This window comes from Sitophilus oryzae, unplaced genomic scaffold (assembly GCF_002938485.1).
Source record: "Sitophilus oryzae breed Bouriz unplaced genomic scaffold, Soryzae_2.0 scaffold_1059_pilon_pilon, whole genome shotgun sequence".
NCBI classification, from domain to species: Eukaryota; Metazoa; Arthropoda; class Insecta; order Coleoptera; family Curculionidae; genus Sitophilus; species Sitophilus oryzae.
Window position 1 is genome coordinate 777968 of NW_022145681.1, and position 16951 is coordinate 794918.

The 16951-nt window shown below is 30.5% G+C and overlaps 1 protein-coding gene across 1 annotated transcript in view; it reads left to right on the top strand.

Moving 5' to 3' along the window:
• LOC115876530 (lachesin-like) overlaps positions 1-16951 on the top strand; it is a 502686-nt gene that overhangs the window by 460000 nt on the left and 25735 nt on the right. The window contains exon 8 of the mRNA XM_030892346.1: positions 10590-10738. Coding sequence (XP_030748206.1) covers positions 10590-10738 — 149 coding nt within the window. The remainder of the gene's footprint in view (positions 1-10589; positions 10739-16951) is intronic.

Consider the following 16951-nt stretch of genomic DNA (forward strand, 5'->3'; position numbering starts at 1 on the left):
ACATAATTATGATGTAAATAATTTTTTAAATAACATTTCTTTCATTGTGGGGGGGGTTGGTGCGTCATAATGAAGTCATGTAAGAGAGTTCCAACATAAGTCATGTTGGAACCACTGTATTAATGCGCGAGTATCTAAATTTAACTTTTCTAACATGTTTTGAAAACCGTTTTCTAAAAAACGTAACGTTCGCCGGTCAACGTATCCTCGAAACTGTGTGGCTAAGAAAAGTTGAACCAATAATTCTACACACTGTTCATCATTTAAGAAACTCTTATTTACAATTTTTGTTTATGTTAATTTACATAGATTGGATGTGACAATTTCACATTTCTGAGAGCAACAACGATTGAACTTGTTTCCATGGCTAACTAAGTGAAATTAGTCAAGAAAGATAAGAATTGGTTATAACTCAGTAATTTTGTGAAAGAAACATATTATAGCTTATATCGTTGAAAAGCTTAAAAAACGGCGCTTTTTATGAAGTCATGGCCAACTATGTTCCATTAAAAAACATATCTTTGTGTCATATGTCAACAATGACAGGCTTTAGAAAAATGGGAGAACAATCTCATTAGGGATGTGATTATCTACAACTTTTATCTGAAAACTTTTTGTCTAAAATAGATTATAATGGAATTAGGGACAATTTTTAAAATAGCCAAAATTTGTTTTTTTTTCGAAATATCTAGTAAGCCATGAACTTTTTCGAAAATCTGAAAGGCGCATATTTATGACCCCACAAAACTGCAATTCTTTCCCCATTTAACTGACTCTCTATCTCCAGTAGTTTCCAAGATACCCATAGAGAACATCGTAGGAAACTCACCCTGTATAGTAATGGTATATAATTTAATGCAGAATATTAACACCAAAAAAACGAAGACCTAATTGGCGGGTTTTATATGGACAGATTCATATATTTTTCTAAAATATTTCTATTTTCTAGGTCAGACAATTGACTTTACCATATGTCATATGTATATTAGATTTTGAATATTGAAGAGATTTTTTACCTACTTTGAATAAAAAAAATAAGAAAGAAGCATTTGAAAGAAATTTGTGGAGCGTGTTGGGGGATTAATATGGATTTAAATTCTGGTTTACCAGCGCCGTTTTAATTTTATAGAAAACTATATGCGTGTTTTATAATAATGTAATGTAGGCTAGACTCAGTAATTTGATGTTTTTATGCCCCATATAATTTTACACATAAAATGACAGGAATCTAAATTTCGAAACTATCGTTGAGGCTGTTTTTTTATCATTTATTTTTCGTGTAAATACACTACTCAAAACAATTATCGCATATACAGGGTGAGTTTCCTACGATGTTCTTTATGGGTATCTCGGAAACTACTGGAGATAGAGAGTCGGTTAAATGGGGAAAGAATTGCAGTTTTGTGAGATCATAAATATACGCCTTTCAGATTTTTGAAAAAGTTCATGGCTTACTAGATATTTCGAAAAAAACAAATTTCGGCTATTTTAAAAATTGTCCCTAATTCCATTATAACCTATTTTAGACAAAAAGTTGTCAGATAAAAGTTGTAGATAATTACATCCTTAATGAGATTGTGTCCTCCGTTTTTTTTAAAGCCTGTCGTTTTTGACATATGACACGAACATAGTTTTTTTAAATGGAAACTATAGTTGGCCATGACTTCATAAAAAGCGCCATTTTTTAAGCTTTTTAGTGATATAAGCTATAATATCTTTTCTTCAAAAAATTACTGAGTTATAGCCAATTCTTATCATTTTTAAACAATTTGACTTAGGTAGCCATGGAAACAAGTTCAATCACCCGCCGATGCTCTCAGAAATGTGAAGCTGTCACATCCAAACTTTGTAAATTAAAATAAACAAAAATTGTAAATATGATTTTTTCAAATGAAGAAAAGTGTGTAGATACTCGCGCATTCAATGACTGTGGTTTACAACATGACAGTCATAATGACAAGTCATGTTGGAACCCCCACCCCCATGATAAAAAGAAATGTTAAAGATTTTATAAGTTATAAATCATAACAGAATAAGAATACCATGCGATCTAAGTGAAATTAGTCAAGAAAGATAAGAATTGGCTATAACTAAATTTAACTTTTCTAACATGTCTTGAAAACCGTTCTTTTAAAAACGTAACATTCACCGGTCAACGTATCCTCGAAAATGTATGGTCAAGAAAAGTTGAACCAATCCTACACGCTTTTCTTCATTTGAAAAATACATATTTACAATTTTTGTTTATTTTAATTTACAAAGTTTAGATGTGACAGCTTCACATTTATGAGAGCAAAGACTATTAAACTTGTTTCCATGGCTAGCTAAGTGAAATTGTTTAAAAATGATAAGAATTGGCTATAACTCAGTAATTTTTCGAAGAAAACATATTGTAGCGTATATCGCCGAAAAGCTTAAAAAATGGCGCTTTTTATGAAGCCATGGCCAACTATGGTTTCCATTTAAAAATACATATGTTTGTGTGATATGTCAAAAATGACAGGCTTTAGAAATAAACGAAGGACATAGGCTCATTAAGGATGTGATTATCTACAACTTTTATCTTAAAACTTTTTGTCTAAAATAGCTTATAATGGAATTAGGGACAATTTTTAAAATAGCCGAAATTTGTTTTTTTCGAAATATCTAGTAAGCCATGAACTTATTCAAAAATCTGAAAGGCGTATATTTATGACCCCACAAAACTGCAATTCTTTCCCCATTTAACCGACTCTCTATGTCCAGTAGTTTCCGAGATACCCATAGAGAACATCGTAGGAAACTCACCTTGTATGTATAAAATAATTATAACATATTTCTAAATGAAGCAGACATTTATCTGCCTTTCTCTTGTGAGTTTTTTTAGGATAATTAAGGCACTGACATGTAATTTTTAGTTGGCCGGCTATTGCAAAAGTGAAAACAATACATGCTTATGGAGCCGATTGGCCCAATATTTGATTACATTACTTAGCCTTAGGCTATGTGCTGCCCGGCAATTTTTAATCGGCCGACTATTTAGTTGCATATTTGTAACAAATAATCCCTATGGAGCCGCGCTCACATGCAACCAAATAGTCGACCGACTAAAAATTACAGAGCAGCACGTAGGCTTATTGTGTCTAACGTGGATAGAGGATTTCCGTTCACAGTATCCGTACTATTTAAAATCGTAAGCCAGGATATTCAGTCTCTTGTTTTTCAAATTAATATTTTTTTAGAAAATATGCGATATTTTTTTGTTTTGAGTAGTATATTTGATGTAGTAACAGTATACCTAGAAATTTACCTATGCAAATTAAAATAATAGTAAATTTATGTAGCTATATTAAACATATTAGATATTTGCATTTCATCCCAAAGCTGAAATAACACAGCACCGTTTAGAACTGTTACACACATATACTACTCTAAATAATTAAGCAAATATATACTTACCTTCGAGAGATTCTGTTATACCTCTAAATACGTTAAAATTAATTTATAATTCACATACCTAAGCCCCAGAGATAGTTAATTTAATTTCAAAATTATTTACCATTTAGTATTAGAAATTTTCTGCATAAATAATATTATTTACATCAAACTTATTTATTGAAAGATTAGCGAAACATATTTAAGGTTGAAGTGACTAATTCTTCTCAAATAAAGGGTTGTACTGTGTAAACGAAAATAATAAATGCTTTAGTTTCAGAATTCTTTCAGGTGTATTTCCTAGTTATTTTCTAAATAATTTTCCATTTCTGGTACTTACTGGTACTTTCCATTTCTGGTCTGTTAGACGGTATCAAAAATATATATCATTTGAATAATTATAGTCTGTCCAACGACAAGACCCTTTACAGTGATAGATGTGTCTGTCATTTTATTTTCAAAGTAGTTTATTTTATTTTACAAAGAAATAAGTTGGTACAATTGGAACGCATAGCTAAAAATTAATATATTCAAAATTTTAGTGACAAGTGATTACTTCAAAATATTATGAAAAAAAAAACTGTATAAAATTCAAAAAAATCTGATCAAGTTATTTTATTAAAAACAATTAAGTACAGTATATGTTAATACAAAACAAGCAAGGGTGTATTTTAAAAACACCACATAACAAAAAAATATATTAAAAATATTTCCTGCTTTCAAGCCTTGTTTCAAGCTCAAGCAACTTCCTGGATTTATTGTTACATTTATCGATATAATCATTCAATATGATTATTATTTACCTATCGTGTGCTGCTATTTTGCACATACTCCAGTTTTTGGTATCATATACAAGATAGTATACAAACTTTATTTGTGGTTAATTCAACTCTCTGGCCATAATCTCTGCCATAAAACTGTCTCTGGGCACCGAATATTAACTGTAAACTATGGTCTGGGTTAACACTTAATTTGACTTTCCTCCACTGAGTTTTGCTTCACTCAATTTTAAAAAACACGAAACACACGTAATAACACAGTCCAAAATGCAAAATATTTATCATTTATATTTGACATAATTTGACACAAAATTATAACCTATAATTTGGCAAGAGTGTGATAACTCTCAAAAATTTTAAGTCGAGTTCATACGCATCGGAGTCCGTTTGTTGTTCATTATTCCGTTAAACCAATAATATTGAAATATGATCTGTCATTTTTGAAATAAACCATGATGGATTTATATCTAAACCCATCCATAGTTAACTTAAAAAATATTAGAGACTTTTTTTAGTTAAATAAATTGATTGGTATGGACGTCATCTGCTTTTTTTCTGTCATCGTCCGTCGAAATCTTAACTTAGAAAAAAAACAGAGTATAGACTTGTTTATATTTTAATATAATTTGGAATAATATTATAAAAAAAAATTGGGGAACAAAAGGCCTTTATTTAAAGTTTTACTCACTCATGTTTATAAGATTTTTTTTTATTTTTTTGATAAGGAATCAATGAGTACTAGTGACATGCCCGTCAGAATATTATGTACTAAACAAGAGTGACTAGTTGTAAAGTTAATAAGATAATTATGCAAACTAAATAACTCATAAATATCCAAAATAAATAAAAATGTGGCATTAGCTTAGTAAAAGTCTTCCATCTTCAAATCTACTATGAAAATCTATGCAAATAACATTGAATGTGAATGCTGTTAGAGCGTGCAAAACTAACATTTTAGGGTCCTTTGGAATAACTCGAACCGCAATACATAAATTCTTAAACGGTATACGAGCCTTAAACTGGCTCAAGATTTACCAGTCTCTGAAACCGTTTCATATAATATTAAAATTTGACGTAGGATGTTTTGGCTTTATATGCTAAAGATGTCGTATATTTAGGTATTTAGAGAGACAAATTTAAGTATGAAAAGCTGTTAATGTTAATTACTACTCGGAAAGCCTGGCGTGTCTGTTTTAATATAAATTTGTTATTTATAGAATAAAAATCATTTTTATGTTATATATTTCGAAATATATTTTGGAAAATTGGCACCGATACAAAAACCTTAATCTTGTGATATGAAAGCTGATATAAATATAATGTAATTTAGTACCTATACAAAGGTTCCAATAATAATTAACTATCTTTATAATTAATAGTATTTATATATTATATTTATATATTATATATTTTTTTTATAATATTAATAAAAAAAATGGATAACGGTTTTTGGGACACGTCGCAACGGAACGTGCCGTATTATCGTCACCGACGAAGATTGGGACATTATAGGCAGATATATTTTATTCAGTATAAAATTCATTTGTAATTCAATATTTTTTTTTTCTATAAATGGTAGTATGAAGATGGGCTATCTGATGTGCCCAATTTCCGTCACCCACTTTTATCATTAACTCTACCTCAAGTTATCAATTAAAAATGGATAACGAGAACTGGATGTCAGAGCGACAGAATTTAGGCCATTAAACATGTAAGCCATATTAAAATAGGCTTCCTGAAAAATACCCGTGATTTTAAAAATGCGAAATATTAGAGTTCTAAAGATATTTTGGACTATATTAAAATGGATATTGTTACAAAAACTAAAAAATAAATAAAAGAGGTGTTTGGTATACCTGATTATGATATAATATCTTATTGATATACCTGATTTTATATCTTAAACTGATATGCCAAAGTAAAACTAATTTTTCAAGTTATAGGTTTATTTACTAATTAAAAAGTATTTATTTACTAATATGATGTTACTGTTTTTTTTTATAAAAATGTTTAATACTTTGCGAGGGGTAAACCGCAGAGGGAAAAGTGTACACCGTAATTCCTTTTACTCAAATAATTCCTCAGAATTCCTCGTAATTCCTTCGGAATTCCTTGGAATTCCTGGTCTTCAAGGTCAAGGTCAATCATTCAAGGTCTTCCTTGGAATACCTTGGTATGAACTCGGTAACTCTTTCAGTCTGAACCAGCGTTGCCACCTCGGTTTCGCAGTTCCGCTATGAATTTTCTGGTGATTTTTATAAATGTCTAATGTCTCTATAAGTACTAGATCTAACAATAAAAAGTACTATTACGAGATTTACGTTTTTTTAGTTAAATTTTAGGACTAATAGGGGATCGAGGTAAAAATACTGGAAATATGTCGGCACTTACTTATTAAAATTAATTTTTCTCAGGATTTTTTTTTTTTTGAAATGATAGGTACCTAGTTATACTCGTATCTATAGGAAAGGAAATTAATAAAACTTCAGTTGCACGTCATAATACGATCACCAGTAAATTCCATAAGATTACGCATGGTATCACTGATGAAGTGCACCTAAAGTTGTATTAATTTCCCTATAGTATATACCTAGGTATTATTCCGAGGAAATGAAAAAATCAACTTTACACTTTCTGAGTACTGAATAAAAAAATCTTATGAGGATTTCTTTAAAATGGCGAAATCAGGGAACGTTATAAGTAGATCTCTCGGGGGTGGTTCGGCCGTACTATTGGAAAATATTTTAGATATATAATCGAGGGTACAATATTAAATTAAAAGAATATCTAACCTGCAGATATTTGATATTGGGAAATTTTGGAAGCGAAAATGAAAAACGGATAGTAAAAAATCGTCTGCAAAACGTTTTTCTTTAAATTTAGTACTACCTATTATAGTATTCATGGTTTACTAATGTTCGTTAATTTTTTATAAAGTTGCTTGTAATTCCTCTTAATTCCTGTGGAATTCCTCTAAATTTCTAAGGAATTCCTTGGAATTCATTGGAATTCTTACGGAAATAATTGGAATTCCTAGTAATTCCTATGGAATTCCTTGGAATTCCTCGTAATTCCTTGGAATTCCTGTAGAATTCCTTCATAGTGTACACCATAATTCCTCTGCGGTTTACCCCTCGATACTTTGTATTCACTAATTATTACTACACTATTATTTTTGAGCTGATATCGGAGAAATTCTTAATTAAAATTTTATTTTGTATGCTTATTTATAAAAAAAATTGGGGGCAACGGCCTAGCTACGTTGAAACACCGGTTCCCATTAGAACACCTAAGTTAAGCGACGTAAGGCGATACTGGTGGATGGACGGGTGACCGGTTCGAAACTCTGTATCGTGCTGCTGTCCAAGGGAAAAGTGTAAAATCTATTGATACGCACTGCTCATTCACGCCGGTTCGAGGCTGTATGAGATCGGATATCTCGTGAGTAAGAGTTAATTTAGACCCTTCCTAAGTCGGTAGGCCACTGACCATGATATGGTCGAGGACCGCGGTTCGGATTCCGCGTAAACAAAGTAGGTCCCGTCCAGATTAGCCCTGGCAGCAAAAAGGAGACGTTAACTGAAATCTTTACTTTTTAATTTATAAAATTATTTCATTAAAACAAAATACAAGAAGCAGAAAAAGGGGCCAAAGAAACCCTTATTCTCTGTATTAAGTTCATCAGACTGAAGGGAACTAGAGATGAGCGATATTTTACGAACTGTGATTTTTTCACTGATATTTAAAAATCACATATCATGATCGTTACTTTTTTTGCGAAGAAAGCGTGAATTGATATGTGATTTTCACACTATGCAAACGAGCAAAAAGTCGACAGACTTGTTTATCCGTTAAGTATTTAATATAACATAAACAAAATGGAAATACCGATACCGATTACCATTGCCGGCCGCCTCGCTTTCGTTTAATATCGCTATTTTTAAAACTACCGTATGATCAAATAAAAACGGCATCAGCGATGGCTATGAAATGAAGATGGCTGTCATTTTATATGGGAAATGTCATCGATTGTCATTTCATAGCCATCGCTGACGCCGTTTTTATTCGATCATACGGTATAAACGGTGATGGTACATGGTACATTTTAGGTACGTCGTCAATCTTGAAGTTATTGATGTAAATTTGATATTAATATATTCTACAATTAATGTTTTAACGTTTTAAGTACGGATCGTACGAATACTTGGCTAAATCATTGAGATTTGAGATCACTGCAATAACATGATTTATTTTTTGAGGTTAGAAAAACAATTATTCTTAAATAAACAAAACAAACCCGCGACCTTGTAACCCGGCATGTAGATTGAGGGTTAGCCGATAATAAGCCGATAATAAATGCAACTTGACTGAATACTGGATAAATCGTTAAATGAATCAAACCCAAACTTGTTTGTCTCAAACTCAAATCTAAAAAAAGTATAAATAAACACGTGAGTATTACGCCTTAGCTGCGAATGAGGCAACGGGGATGGAGCGACATGACTTATTGTTATTGAAACTGTGATCACATCGCGTTTAAAAATCACTGATATTAAAAAATCGCAGTAACAAATAACAATGTGATTAAAAAATCACGATATCGATCATCTCCATGGTACAAAGAATACAAGGTATGATCGATAGCGGCTCCAATTTCGTTCAGTTCGCGCATACCACCTGTGACGTCACTAGGAAAATTATGAATAAATAAAAAATAAAGAAAGTTGACAGGAGATCTGCATTTTTTGGGGTTATGGTTAAGAATTGTTTATTTTTAAGACTTTTTAGTTCGTTTAATTTAATAATTACTAAAACCAGCAGTTCCAAAAATATATTTAAAAATAATTATCTATTAACATGGATTTGGACGATAATAATAGGTAAGAATACTAAATTTATTTCTATATTCGGTATAAAATTGTTTATTAGGTTTTTAGTTTGCGATGTTTATGGTAAATAATTTTCATGTTCATTGCCTCTGAATTCACATGAGGACAGAGATGAGGATATCTATGGAAAAGTAACCACAAGAGGAATTGTTACATCATTTAAAAAATGTTGGGAAGTTGAAGTTTCCCATCGAAAAGTAGAAAATGCCAATGCAGATGAATGTATTGTAATTGTGATAGAAGTAATTCCAAGGGTGAAGTCTATTATAATTAGTGACCTGTGCTTTTCTTTTTATATGTAGATGTTTCAGGTTTTGAGAATAAATCGGTTGAACGAAACCCAAAATTTAGAGGAAGTATTTGCATACCCAGAATATGACCATCAAGGATTATATAGCTCAAATTTCCTTTAATGGTAGGCAATTATTCAAAAATATATTACTTTTAGGTACAATTAGTGCCCGATACATTAAAAAGTAGAATATTATTTTATATTAAATGAGGTGTTGTACCAACAATCAATTTATATTAATACCGGAGATTAAAAATAACAGAATAAATAGTTTTTTTTTATACTACAAAAAATAAACTATAGAATACAACAGTATTTAAAAATAAATAAAAAAGTTATGTCCCGGCCGAGATTCGAACCCCGGTCTCTCGCTTCCTAGCCCGACTCCTTACGCACTGCTCCACAGTAACTTGCTTAGCAATAATTCAATGACGGTATATAAACAAAAAAACAGGTTTATAACAATATCTTGACGATTTGAACTGGCGCGCGGAGAGTGCTGACCAATAGCGCCAGTTATCACCTGTGACGTAGCGACCAACCTGCGCAATATCATACCTTGTATTCTTTGTACCATGGATCATCTCTAAAGGGAACAGCCATTCGACGACCAGTTTCGGAGATTTATCTCCATCGTCAGGCCGACTTTGCTGTAACCCTCAATCTGACAAACGAAACGCAGAGAATAGCATTTGAGTACAAAACGTACTACTATGGAGAGTGCTGGACGCTCTCGCCATCTAGCGGTAGCTGTGACAATCACAGATCGTACCGTCGCAATTCCTAAATAAACTTTTGTAAAAAACAATGTTTTTTGTTTGAAATAACACATACAAAGATATAACGAAAATTGGGACAAATTTGATGACGATATATAGGTAGAGAGGTGACGATATTTAGGGCAATTGTAGTTATTTAGTTTTTCCTGAAAATAATCGGAAAATATCGGTCAAGTTATTAAAGTTTTATTTAAATTTTAAATAAAAATATCCCCTAGTGTCATATTTAATTTTCTTGTAAGCGTTATAATGTATAACGCGGATTCGCGATATTAATTCGGATTTTATACCTAACTGAACTAAAATATTCCCTTTCCTATTATTTCCCATGGGACAGATACCATAAATACATAATAAAGACCCTATTTCGTGTATAAATTTCCAACTATCGTTCTATAACAGTTGTCAGAATTAAGTCGATTCCTATTAATTTCAGGAGCAAATATGCCATACGAGAAGACCGGAGCGGATATAAAGTGTTTATGTGGTTGATAATCAGATCATTTTCACCCAATGACATCGGAACCTACAACTGCGTATCGACAAATTCATTAGGCAGAGCAGAAGGAACGTTGAGGCTTTACGGTAAGTTTACATTTTGATATATGATCTAAATATATGAATAATGAAATAGTAAACAGGAACTTACACAGACCCGAATGCGATTTAGTAAGGGAACAAAATTGATAAATACCTTTGTTGGAACGTACCTACAGGGTGTCCCAAATTCGAGCTTACTCAACTGAATCCTGGAAACCATAGTAAAAGGAAAAGAGTAGTTGCACTCTCCGAAATATTTTTTAACAGTTTTTTCAATCTGTCGAATATCGGCAGATTGCAGAGCGTTTCAGTTGAGTTCCGTCCGTCGACCTGCGAGGTTCGAGCGTTGCGTCCCAGCAGAGACGCGGATTGATAAAAAATGAGTGCCTCACTGTGTGCTGCTATTAAAAAAAAACTAAACCAAAAATTGTGCTTTGAGTTTTTTTTGAGAGTCATTTGTGATCATGTTTGTGTTCAGGTTAATTTTCTCATGACTGATTACTACTAAATAATTTGATATTATTTTTATTTTAACCTCAGTTTATTATCGATTTGACTTTTGATAATCATCCTTTGCTTGCTGTTTAACGAACGGTACTATCAAAACAAAAATTTGCTAGTACCGAAAGTACCGAGAAAAAACTGGAAATCCCGGTTCCTTTGAGGCATGGTACCGAAATTACCGGTTCCGGAAACGCTATAACGTACCATAACCGTGAATCGCCCTATATAGGGTGTCTTAAATAAGTACAAATATTTTTAGGGGTAGTATATTTTGGCACCAGAAATATGAGGATTTTTCTGCTGGTTCAGAACCGGAAATTTCCGGTTCTTTTGAGATATCAACGAACCGGGACTCAAAATTATTAATTCCCGGTTCTTTCTGTACCTTCGGGACTCCGTAACGATAACTAAAAAAATATTCTTTTATTACATGAGAAAGTAGTGATGCTATTTCTCATTGTTTGCTTCTTTTCTCTTTTGAAATTTCTGTAATGTTTATTTGCAATTATTGAAGTTTAAATATGTTATTTTATTATTTAGTACAACGTCTTGTTCAATGTATTAGTTATCCAATGAAAATCACCTAACCAATATATTACTACAAAACAAACACATTAATATTACAATTAAACTTGTTTTAAATTTAAAACAAATTTGTATAAAATCTTTGAAATAGATAATAATATAAAAATATGTCATTATATATTTTTTCCGCATTTCTTCCCATCAGAAGATTTTCTGATACAGAAGAATTGTTACTTACACGAAATGTAAAAATATTCTGTTTTCAAGCAAATTTTTACTCGATGATCAATTTTTTATTTGATTTTATTCTGAACTCATATTTTCCTAAATACTTACATCTCTGTTTATTGTGAACTCATATTTTCCTTAATACTTACATCTTTGTAAAACTATGGCGAAACACGACTATACTTTGCCTAATTATAGACCATCACTATGTCAGTGGTGACGGGACTCGAGAACAAGGTCATATAAAGTGACAGAAAAAGAACAAAGGATTTGACAAGGAGTAAAGCTACTAGTTTCGTTATACTATGCCGGAAACTAGAAGAGGTGAGAAGTCGTTGATGCGGTTTTCATAGTCTAAAAACTTCGAATACTTTTTGGAAAACAGAATATTTACAATTTTATTTTTATTTATTTATATCTATTTGTATAGATATAACCAGATAACAACTTTTTTTGTTCTACAACATGGTATTATCAGAGTTCCAAGCAGATATTTTATCATTGACCTGCTTTCATCAAAATAATGATGTGTTGCACATATTTCGAAAATTTATAATAACATTTTCCATTAGAACTCATGTATTAGATTGAGTAGATTTTTGGCAAATCTCTCAAGAAAATTATTAATACGTTTTTTGGAATAAGTTTGGAAAGCCATTTCATGATTTCTTGCCTTATACATTTTTTGTATTTCAATATTTACTTGTCAATGATTATTAGGGTGTCCGTTATTTACAAAGTTGATCATTTCCCTCACGACGCACACTGGGGCAGAATTGGCAATTTATATACAATAAGTATTAAAAACTAAATCTTCCTAATTCAGGTGAAATTAATGTATTGTTGTAGGCTAAATGCCGCTGAATATTATATAGTAATATAGGCGCTGAATCGACAGTGGTTGCTTAGAGATAGCCTTTGTTTTTGCGTATCAACTAAAATTGTTTCGATTTTCTTGAGCCGGCCTTTCAATTTACTCCTATTTTATATTTGATTTTCTAATAATAAGTTTATATTTATTTTAATAGCGACATTGTTATTCGCTCGTATCGGGTAAGTAAATTAATATTCCTCTGGTTTTGATATATATTACGCGATTATTCGAAGACACAAGAAAGTTGAAATAATGTAAGCCAAAAATTTGCATCCACTTAATTCAATTTGAAAATCACAAAGTAGTTTAGTTATGAATCTTCGTACATCCGCCTGATTTTGACATATATTATTGTTCCTCCATTCAAACAATTTAATATTATAACGAAAAGTTTTGCCCGTTCTTGTCCCATTGTAAATTATTTTAAGTGTAATGAACCTATGAATAGTCGAAAAATTGATCATAAATTATCGCTAAATTTATTTTCGCTAAGTTTTCTTCGGCAAGTATTGACATTTCTCTGCTATTTTCTTCTGGATATATGGTATAAAAATAGAAAATGGATGAAATACTATATTGCGTAATGAGTACTGTAAAAATATATTACGGGCGAATAGAAAAGTTGTACACAAGGCGTGTGGTGATGGGTGTAGTATTGTATGAGCGCATTACTATATTTCTGCAACAAGATTTACGCACTAAACTTTACCTACGACCACAAATACTCCAAAAACATTTTCGTTATTAAAGTTTTTTAAATGTTTGGTATACAGAGTGGCACCTCTCATACTACTCATACTATACGGAAGCTCCAAGAAGAATGTCTGAATGAATGCTTACATTGAAATGCAATTTTGTAAGTAAGTGTAAGTTTACTTAGAGCCATTTTTTTTTAAATATATAGAGTTCTATAAGGTGTCCCCAAAAAAAGTTACACATAGTTGTATTTTCTGTAACACCCTATACAGGGTGTCCCAGAAATAAGTGCAAGTATTTTAAGGAGTGGTAGATCTCGATAAAAGAAACATATTTTCTCTTTATCATTTTTCAAATAAGTCTAAACTAACGGAGTTATTTTACTTTGAAAAATTAAAAAAAAAAATTTTTTGCTAAAATTTTGAGAAACACTGAATCTTTTCTGGATTTTTTTCTTATAAATTTAATCTACTACCTATGTTGCCATATTATCAAGAAATTATGTTTTTTGACTAAAAACTAAAAAAAATTCCAAACATTCCGAATTTTCATTTTTTTTCGCAAAAAAAACCTCATAGGCATGTTTCTGGGGTTGAACTATACTACCAGTCATAATACTTGCATTTATTTCTGGGACACCCTGTATATTAATTGATTTTCGGATTCTGGAAAGAAATGAAGGTGAGTTTCATTAGAGAAGCATAAGACTAAAATGTAAGGTTTTTGATATATTTAACATTTTCTAAAAATGAAGACTACATTTTAAACTTCAGCAAATTCTACCTAAATTGGAATTTCTAGTCTAATATATAGTTAAAATAACCGTTGTAACTTTCGAAAAATGAAGTGATTTTTTTTTTGTTTACCCGTCCTGTATAATAGCTATACTGCTAAGCAATAGCCATTTTTTGATAAAAGTTACTTTATAACCTGTTGAAATTAAAGTAATAAAAATATCTAAACTTTCGAAAAATAAAGTAACTTTTTTGTCGAGCCACCCTGTATAATAGTCATACCGCTAAGCAATAGCCTTTTTCTGATAAAACCACTTTATAACCTGCTGAAATTAAAGTAATAAAAATATCTAAACTTTTGAAAAATAAAGTAATTTTTTTGTTGTATGATAGTAATACCGCTAAGCAATAACCATTTTTCGATAAAAGTCACTTTATAATATGTTAATTATTCGTAAAATATATGTGCACTATCACCCAAACTTTTTCGACATATTTAGTGAATCCTGCCCCACTGTGCGACGCCCTCTAAATTTTTAGTTTATTGTCTAACAAAATAAGAGACCATTATAAACCCTTATTATTCACAATAAATTTTGCCCCAAAGACGATTCATTTCCCATTTAAATTGCATGGGGATTTGCCACTTTTTGCAAATATTTTTTTTTCTGTGTTCTCTGTGTTCTCATCTTGTTCTCTCGTAGCCATGACAATTACACATTCCTGTACAACATTGAACGCTCTACAAAAGAGATCTCTTACAATTTTTTGATGAACATACTCCTTCAAAAGTTATTCACGGTTAAAGTTAACCACTTGGTAAATTCCTAAATTTTTCAACTTTTTGGAAAAATTTTGATTATTTTTAAAAAAATTAATCTATTACTGTAAAAAATATACAATTCTGATGGTGTTAAGGTTAGAAATTAAGAAATATTTAAATCTAATGAAGTTTAAACCATTTAAGTATAGTTGATTTATCTTAATAAACATTCTTTATTTGGATTTTGATATTTCTTCTTATACTAGCTTACAATCTGAATCACATATTGTTTTTCATCTTCACTTCTAAATAAAATATTAACGTATTCTTCTGACAATTTAACAGCTCCTTCTGCAGTATCATTAACTACTCTCAAATTTTTCACAATTTCTAAGCCTCTCATATATCCAGAATCCTTTAACCATTCCGTATTGCCTAACTGCAGAAAACTTGTATCAATATTAAACCATTCAAAATATTGTAACAAATTTAAATTTATAAAATAATCAATGTTTTTGTTTATAAACCATTTAAAATAATCCTGATTAAAAATGAAGCGTTTAAAAATATCGAACTCTTCGTCATTATTCACTTTTAAATCTTCAACCAATTTCTGTCTGATACTATAATAAGTATTAGAATTAACTACCTGTCATGCATTCAATTGTTTTTCACGATACAAAATTGTTTATCATGATATCTTGAAAATTGCTTTTTTTTCAAATAATAGATTAAATTTTTCAAAAATAATCATAATTTTGTCAAAAAAGTTGAATAATTTAGGAAGGTTTAACTTTAACCTTGAATAACTTTTGAAGAAAAGTCGTGAGATAAATGAACAACTTTGTTAATGACGGACTCCTTAATAATCATTAATGATTATGTTTTTGTGCTTTTGGAATTAATTGATAACTTAAACAATAAAATAGAAAACAAATTTCTTGCAGTATAGGTATATATAATAAAATTATTTACAAAGGATTCTTGCCACTTAACTGCTTATATAGAAATTTAATTCTACGCTGTTTGTCATAATGTGGATCAACCTGCTCTCACTACCGGTTTCGGAGCCCTACTCCATCATCAGGTGAGCTTGGACAGATCCACAAAATGACAACCACAGCGCAGAGATAGTTAATTCCGACTTGTCGAAAAGTGTCGGCATAGAATAACTAACTGAAAGAAATGAAAACTCCTATGTTAAAGCTTGGAAACACGCGCTTGCCGCGATCCAAGCGGGCTACTGGCAGAACTAAAGGTTCGCGCCATATTTTTAAATGGATCTTTACTGCCAGTTCATAAGTTTTTTACTTATATGTGGTAATTTCAATCTTGATTATTAATTTATTTGTAACAAAACATTTACAAAATAAAAATAATGTATTTTGATGCAAATAAATTAATAATCTACATTGAAATTATCCCTGAAATTAGAATAAAACACGAAAAATTTGTAACTTGATTATTTTATTATAACATTTGTTAATAAAAATACATATAACACATTCAATACTATACAAGTATATATAAAAGTTATCAGAATTTATACGATCAGTTATAAATAATTATAAAAAAAGGTTATAAATTATAAATAAATAAATCATTATATAAAAGGCATATTAGTTAACGTGTATCTAATTTGATATAACTTTAATCTCAACTTTAATGATCTATTCAAATAGAAACATCTTACAATTCGCGTTGTATAATACAGAAAGTAAAGGGACAAATTTGTTAGTAAATCGATTCTCGGTGACCCATAACATTTTTTTACAAACAAAACAGGACATATAAAGCTTATCAATAATACAAGTGTATAGAAAATGTATAAATAAGTAAATAAAAATATATTTTCAAACTAAATGATTAATGATTATACTCGTTTAAATAAATAAATAATCTTTTTAAAATTACTTGTTTGTCTTTGCAAATTT